The 8,252-nt window shown below is 39.0% G+C and overlaps 1 protein-coding gene across 1 annotated transcript; it reads right to left on the reverse strand.

Annotated features, from left to right (window-relative positions):
- Nucleotides 1-4,888: 4,888 nt before the first annotated feature.
- LOC111149788 (olfactory receptor 5D18) lies at nt 4,889-5,830 on the reverse strand. The gene has a single exon (XM_022507050.1). It carries the CDS (start codon nt 5,828-5,830, stop codon nt 4,889-4,891), a length of 942 nt encoding a protein of 313 aa, XP_022362758.1.
- Nucleotides 5,831-8,252: the final 2,422 nt, after the last annotated feature.

Genomic DNA, 8,252 nt, shown 5'->3' on the forward strand with positions numbered 1-8,252 from the left:
GTTTCCACTTTATCGAGGTTAGAGAAAATATTAATAGTTACTCTCCATTATATGATCCAAAATTCAATTTTTTTTTTTTAATTTATTTGACAGACAGAAATCACAAGTAGGCAGAGAGGCAGGCAGAGAGAGAGGAGGAAGCAGTCTCCCCACTGAGCAGAGAGTCCGATGCGGGGCTCGATCCCAGGACCCTGGGATCACGACCTGAGCCGAAGGCAGAGGCTTTAACCCACTGAGCCACCCAGGTGCCCCCAAAATGCAATTTTTGACTGTCTTCTAAAAAAATATGATAACAAATATGATAGGTAATGTTTTCAGTGAAGAAATAGGACATTGCTTTCCTGCAGGGATTGTGGCAAAGATGCACAAGACACCAGTTTAATTCACAGATTACACAAAAACATTCACATCCCGAACAGTTTATATGACTCCTTAAACGAGGCCTACACAATTGAGAGCTTGAAATTGAATCATTGGAAAGACATCAAACATTATTTAATTAGCCATATTGTTTTATGAAACTCAAATCCCTCTTTCCTGGCAGAATGTTTAATGAGTATTGGGAATATTGAGATCTCAGGAAATAATTTTTTAAAATACACAGAATTCTCTGTTTTCCACAGAAATAATAAAAAGTCTATGTATTTAAGATTGTTAATTCACAAGTGTTCATTTTTTTATCACTATGTTTTAAATGGAGAAGTAGTTTTATGGTCCTTACTGGCATTTTTTCTGTAAAATTAGCATAGTGATTTTGTTAATTATGCTATTCAATGCCAGCCATTTTTCAGGGAATTGGCCCTGGATTCAAACTTCTTATAACTATGACTCTGAAGCCTTATAATGACCTCTGACAAATACGTTCACTGCTTTAAATCTATTTGAAGAACTAATCAGAGATGTACCATGAAAGTATTAAATGTTTGGTGATGCATTGCAACATTATTTGTGATAGTAAAACTCATAAAGAAAGTGTCAACAAGAGAGAAATGGTCAAAGCTATGGTACCTATATATTATGCAAAACTTTGCAGCTATTAAGGGGATATTTTTGAAGAACATTTAATGACCTGACAAATAGGTATGATAAAATGACAAGTTAAAAAACAGTAAACCAGGGGCGCCTGGGTGGCTCAGTGGGTTAAAGCCTCTGTCTTTGGCTCAGGGCATGATCTCAGCATCCTGGGATCGGGCCCCGCATCAGGCTCTCTGCTCGGCGGGGAGCCTGCTTCCCTCTCTCTCTCTCTGCCTGCTTGTGATCTCTGTCTGTCAATTAAATAAATAAAATCTTTAAAAAAAAAAAAAAGGAAGGGCTGATCCTTAAAAAAAAAAAAAAAAAAACAACAACAGTAAGCCAGATGGCACAGATAGAACATTATATACATGTATACATAAGTTGTTTTGAGTATTTATCGCTCATGAAATCCATGAAACCTAAATATTTTATTCTAATCATTTGAAAAAAAAATGTAGAAACTTGCCTTAATTCATGACATGGAGACACATTGATTATTCCTGGAGCAAACAGAGTCTACACTAAAATTCAATGAGGTCAGGCATTTCTTCTTTTTTTTTGTTTTTTTTTCAAAAAAGGTTTGAAATTTAAAATCATTTTTTTCAAATGATTTCAAAGAGGTAAAGCATATGTGCCTTAAGAAATCCCAGTTTGAAAACAAATAATTATTCTGATAATATGGTTTTCTCTCTTCAATAGCCAACAGAAGTCAGTTGTCTCTTTCTCAGTTCAACGTAGCATATAATTTTGAAAACCCCACTCGTTTTCAAGACTAAAGGTGAAAAAATCAGGCTGTTGATTACTATTTATAGAGAAGTGCCTCTTAACCAGAAGCGATTTTGATCCCTCTGGGACATTTGGCTCTCTGAAGACATTATTGGTTTTGACTATAGAAAGGAGTGCTAGTGACATCTAGTGGCTAGAGACCAGGCTTGCTGCTGGACATGCTAAGATGCCCAAGACAGCCCCAAACCCCGCCTCCCTTCACACACATACCAAGAACACATGCAAACACAAAAATAGTATGTGGCTCAAAAGGTCCATAGTTCCAAGGCTAGGACACCTGCTTTGGAAGGACATTTCTAAGTGTGGTGCCCAAGAATGAAATAATTCCTTTCCTTTCTGCTTCAGAGGTGGTCCCTACTTCTGTGTCCCTCCACAAACAGTCCGGAGGACCTCTTCCTGCTATTCTCAGCATCAGAGTGACTGTGAGGGGTATCTCCATGCGGTCTTTGCCAGATTCCATGGATGGAGTCAGTGTGAGCGAGAGGAAAAATAAAGGAGGGGGCCAGACATTCTTCCCTACTTGCTTATACCCTTTTCCCTCTTATTCTAGCATCTGTTACAAGGTACTTGGTTGTGCAGATTAGACTGTTTCCATTCCTCATTGAGACGGTTTCTCAATACACAAAGAAAAAAATGTTTTCATAAGGGAATAATCCAAACATGGCATTTCTTAAAATACTCTCTAATTAAGAAAGAGCAAAACACAGTTTTTTTAAAATTTATTTAATTTCTTCTCAGTGTTCCAGAATTCATTGTTTATGCAGCACACCCAGTGCTCCATGCAATACGTGCCCTCCACAATACCCACCACCAGGCTCACCCAACCTCCCACCCCACTCCCCTCCAAAACCCTCAGTTAGTTCCTCAGAGTCCACTGTCTAACACAGGTTTTTTAAAATATGTTTAATACTAGTGTCCTCCTCTACAGTTCCTCATTCTCGTATACATGGCTATAATAACTTATCTTATGAGAAGAAGAAAGGAGAGAAAAATCTTCCAGCTTCCAGAAAATATCATTTATTGGAGTGCTACTAATCTCTGTGTAAATATTGCTTCCTCCATTTCTGAAGATGCTATCATGGAAAGGTTTATGCTTTTGTGTGTATGTATCTCTGGGACTCATGTTCCTTAAGGTCCCCAAAGTAATTAATGATATTTGTAGCATATAAATCAGATATCAAGAAAACCATACTATCCTGACACTCAAACAACTAATGACCTCTATGAAGTATTAACAAGGAGAAAGGCTATCCCAGCTTGTAATATCCCATATTACAATTCAGTAAGGTTCCTTCCAGAGTTCATGATAAATTGCAGAGAAATGCATGTTGGATCCAAGCATTGCTCTGAGAACTGGGCATCATGCTGTAGTCATGAAATATGTGAACAGGCCTTATAAACTTTGCCTGTGCTATACTCAAAAGCTCTTTCTTAGAATGCATGTGTTCTGAAGTCAAACCAGAATTCTGCCAAATGCCAGAAATGGGTGGGAATAACAAGCCTCCTTTACTGAGAATAGTAATAAATGCTCACATACACTGAACACTTTCTATGTCTTTGGTACTGTTCTGAATACAACTATTTGCACATTTTGTTTATAAAAATAAGTGAGATCAGTATAGTTATGCCCATTTACCATAAGATGACTGAGGCCCAGACTGTTTTAACTTGCCAAAGTCACACCCAAAAGTCACAGATAAAATGAGGCCATATGCTGCTTTTTGATCTGTGGCACCAATATGACCATGTAAGGAAGAGCAGAGCTTCTGACCATGATGGGACAGCATCTCCCTGCTGGATGCCAGATGCCATTAAACAGAATTGGCACAAGGATTTCCCCCAGCTCTGCTCCTTTACTGGCTGTAGAATGCCTCCTAACCCAACGGGCTACAAACCACAGCCTGTGTTTGTATTCTTGCATATAATCACACATTTCAAGAACTCCATGGATGTAATTAGTTACAGATAATCATTTTTCAAATTGTCGTTATCTTACATGGATTTTCCTAAGATGGATTCATCTGATAATTCCCTGAGTTTGAGGTATTTTTCTGGGTTTCTTTTCCACCTACCACTCATACCCTAAAACTCTGTCCATCCTGTCATCCAAAGCCAAGATCAGACAAAAGCTATTTTTATTCAAGATTTTATTTATTTATTTGATAGATAGAGATCACAAGTAGGCAGAGAGGCAGGCAGAGAGAGCGAGAGGAGGAAGCAGGCTCCCTGCTGAGCAGAGAGCCTGATGCGGGGCTCGATGCCAGCACTCTGGGATCATGACCTGAGCCAAAGGCAGAGGCTTTAACCCACTGAGCCACCCAGGCGCCCCCAAAAGCTATTTTTTGAAGGCATTACTCTAAAACCCCGAAATGGACTTGAACTTTTCTTTCTTTCAAACACCATGGCCTCCTTCTTCACTGCCTTACGGTCAACACTGGATTTTGCATTCCTTGAAGATGGAGACTGTGTCTCATTTTAACTGCTACTTGGATTTTTATGAGATAAATTCACATGTTTATTGAGAGCCAAGTGTACTGCAGGTATGTTATAAAAAAGGGCAATGAGGGGCACCTGGTTGGCTCAGTGGGTTAAAGCCTCTGCCTTCGGCTCAGGTCATGATCTCAGGGTCCTGGGATGGAGCCCCGCATCAGGTTCTCTGCTCAGCTGGGAGCCTGCTTCCTCCTCTCTCTCTCTCCCTGCCTCTCTGCCTACTTGTGATCTCTGTCTGTCAAATAAAAAAATAAAATCTTAAAAAAATAAAAAGGAAAGGGCAATGAAATGAATCTTTATTGAGATCACATAAAGTATTCCACATGGTATCTATATTATCTTCTGGTCTTCACAATCAGATTAAGAGCTAGATTATGTTACAATTGTGTAAATTAAAAACCAAAGATGAGAGAGACTGTTGTTGGTTTTTTTTTTTTTTTCCAGTGAGCAAGAGACAAGGGTAGTCTCTTTGAATCAAAATCCACATCATTCCCATTGTACCTTAACTCTTCATTAATTTTAAAGTTACCTTTACAATCAACCTTTATGGACACACTGTATTTATATCTCAGGGATAAATGCTACTAAAATCATATGCTCAAGAAGAAAAGACTTTAGTGCCCATTAACTTGCCAACTGTACCCTTGACATCCTTATTTCTCAGACTGTAGATCAGGGGATTCAACATGGGGATCACCACGGTGTAAAACACAGATGCCACTTTGACTGTGTGTCTGGAGTTCTTGGAGTTAGGCACACAGTAGAGGAAGAGGATGGTCCCGTGGAAGATGGTGATGGCGGTCAGGTGGGAGGCACAGGTGGAGAAGGCTTTGCGGCGACCACTGGCTGAACGCATCTTGAGGATGGTGACAATGATAAATACATAAGACAAGAGAATGATGAGCAGTGTGCTGACCTCATTAAAGGTGACAAAAATGAAAAGCAGCAACTGGTTGATATAAGTATTAGAGTAAGACACAGAGAGCAATGCAGAGAACTCACAGAAGAAGTGATTGATTGTGTTGAAACCCTGAAAAGATAATTTGATAGCAGAGCATGTGAGTATCAAGGAACATGCTACTCCCCATGTATATGATCCGACCACCAGCATGGCACAGAGTTTCCTGGTCATGGCAACTGTGTAGAGCAGAGGGTTGCAAATGGCCACAAAGCGATCATAGGCCATCACAGCTAATAAAAAGGATTCAGTTACCACAAAGGTACAAAAGAAAAAGAATTTTACTACACATCCTGGAAATGAAATGGTTCTGTCTTCTACAGTCAGGTTTTCCAGGGCCTTGGGAGCAATGATGGAGGAGTAGCAGAAATCCACAAATGAGAGGTGGCTGAGGAAGAAGTACATGGGGGTGTGCAGTTTGGGGTTAATCTTGATTATGACTATCCTCCCAATATTCCCTATGACAGTGACACTATAGATAGTCATAAAAATCAAGAAGAGGGGGACTTGCAGCTCTGGATAATCTGAGAAGCCCAGGAGGGTGAATGTAGCCCCACTTTTATTTCTCTCTGACAGCAACATGATGGTTTCTGCTTGTCAGAATCTGAATTGGTCCTGAAAACAAAAATAAGGAGAGTGAGGATATGAGAAGTTTGCTTAGCTACCCCTTAGCAAGAGTAGAAAAGGAAGCAAAATATCTTTTCACAGTTTCTCTGTGCTATGTGTTTATTACGCAAGGTATGCTAAATGTCTAAGGTTTTATTTTTTTTAAAGATTTTATTTATTTATTTGACAGAGAGAGAGAGAGAGATCACAAGTGGGCAGAGAGGCAGGCAGATAGAAAGGGGGAAGCAGGCTCTCTGCTGAGCAGAGAGCCCCATGCGGGGCTCAATCCCAGGACCCTGAGATCATGACCTGAGCTGAAGGCAGAGGCCTAACCCACTGAGTCACCCAGGTGCCCCCAATGTCTAAGATTTTAAAACATGAAAATCATTTTTAAAATTTTCTTTAGGTAAAAAAGCAATACAATTACTGACTTAAAAATTTGTAAGTTCTCAACTGTAATGTTTAATATTTACAAAGAAGAATATGAGATAAAGGGATTTGTGGTTATTTTAAATGAAATCTTCCTATAGCACATTTAGCTGTCCTTGAACATTATAAATTCATAAATGGTATGGCTAGCATAATATGATGATTGAGTCTGCTGGTCCTAAAAACAGTACAAAAATGAAAAATTTCCAAACAAATTAATTTTTTGTCATAGGCTCATACTGTGACATGAAGAATAAACACCCTCTTTGACCTTGACTGCAGGAACTTCTTGCAAGACACGTCTCCAAAGGCAAGGGAAACAAAAGCAAAGATAAACTACTGGGCCTTCATCAAGATAAAAAGCTTCTGCACAGCAAAGGAAACTGTCAACAAAACTAAAAGGGAACTTGCAGAATTGGAGAAGATATTTGCAAATGGCATAACACATAAAAGGCTGGTATCCAAGATCTATAAAACACTTCTCAAACTCAACAACCCCCCCAAAAAATAATTCAGTCAAGAAATGGGCAGAAGACATGAACAGACACTTCTCCAAAGAAGATACACAAATGGCTAGCAGACACATGAAAAAATGCTCCACAGCACTTGCCTTCATGAAAATACAAATCAAAACCACAATGAGATACCACCTTACACCAGGTAACGAAAAGAAGGGACACATGTACCCCAATGTTTATAGTATCGATGTCCACAATAGTCAAACTATGGAAGGAGCTGAGATGTCCATATCAGCTGATGATTTTATATATATAACCATAAGATGTGGTTTATATATACAAGGGAATATTACTCAGCAATCAGAAAGGATGAGTACTGACCATTTGCTTTGATATGGATGGAACTGGAGGGTATTATGCTAAATGAAATAAGTCAAGCAGAGAAAGACAATTAGTTTCACTCATATGTGGAATATAAGGAATAGCACAGAGGACCATAGGGAAGGGAATGAAAACTGAATGTGAAGAAATCAGAGAAAGAGAGAGAGAAACCATGAGAGACTCTGGACTCCAGGAAACAAACTGAGGGTTGTAGAAGGGAGGGAGGTAGGGAGATGGGGTAACTGGGTGATGGCCATTAAGGAGGGCAAGTGATCTGATGAGCACTGGGTATTAAGCAACTAATGAATTGTTGAACACTACACCAAAAACTAATGATGGACTATATGTTGGCTAATTGAACTTAAATTAAAAAAAAATAAGAATAAACACTCCTAACAATTTATATTTTTGCCTTTACTTTTCGTTTCATATAACACTTTAATCTTTTTCTCTCTGACTCAGTAAATCTGATATCCAAAATAAATCTTAATTAGTTTTTCCAGAGTAATCCTCTCAACTGCTGGGCTCCTGTCAATCCTTCTGCATTGCTTGATGAATAATAAAATTAGAATAGATGATAAATATAATAATGTCTACTTCCTTATTCTAGAGATGACAAAACAAAAGCTGGAGAAACCTTGACTTTTCCTAAGACATGTAAATAAGGATCAGTCTACACATCTGTGACTAGAGCCCTGATTGGAATCCTAGCCATGTGTCCATTCCTCCACATCAGACTCTGACTGATGTTCTAATAAATAAAATCTTAAAAAAAAATACGGGGCACCTGGGTGGCTCAGTGGGTTAAAGCCTCTGCCTTCGACTCAGGTCATGATCTCAGGGTCCTGGGATCGAGCCCCACAGGGGCTCTGTGCTCAGCAGGGAGCCTGCTTCATCCCCTCTCTCTCTGTCTGCCTCTCTGCCTACTTGTGATCTCTGTCTGTCAAAAATATATTAAAAAAATCTTTTAAAAAAAAAGAAGTTATTTTAAACCAATGTTACATTTAATGTGATGCTCCTGGTATCCCAAATGCTATTATTAAATTGTTGGTAAAAATATCCTGTATCACTGAATCCAAGAAACATAAGAGCTGTAATCTTCTTACCTGTTTTTCCCCCATTTTGTTATC

Source organism: Enhydra lutris, unplaced genomic scaffold (assembly GCF_002288905.1).
Source record: "Enhydra lutris kenyoni isolate GAN:26980312 unplaced genomic scaffold, ASM228890v2 scaffoldscaffold22, whole genome shotgun sequence".
Classification (NCBI taxonomy): domain Eukaryota; kingdom Metazoa; phylum Chordata; class Mammalia; order Carnivora; family Mustelidae; genus Enhydra; species Enhydra lutris.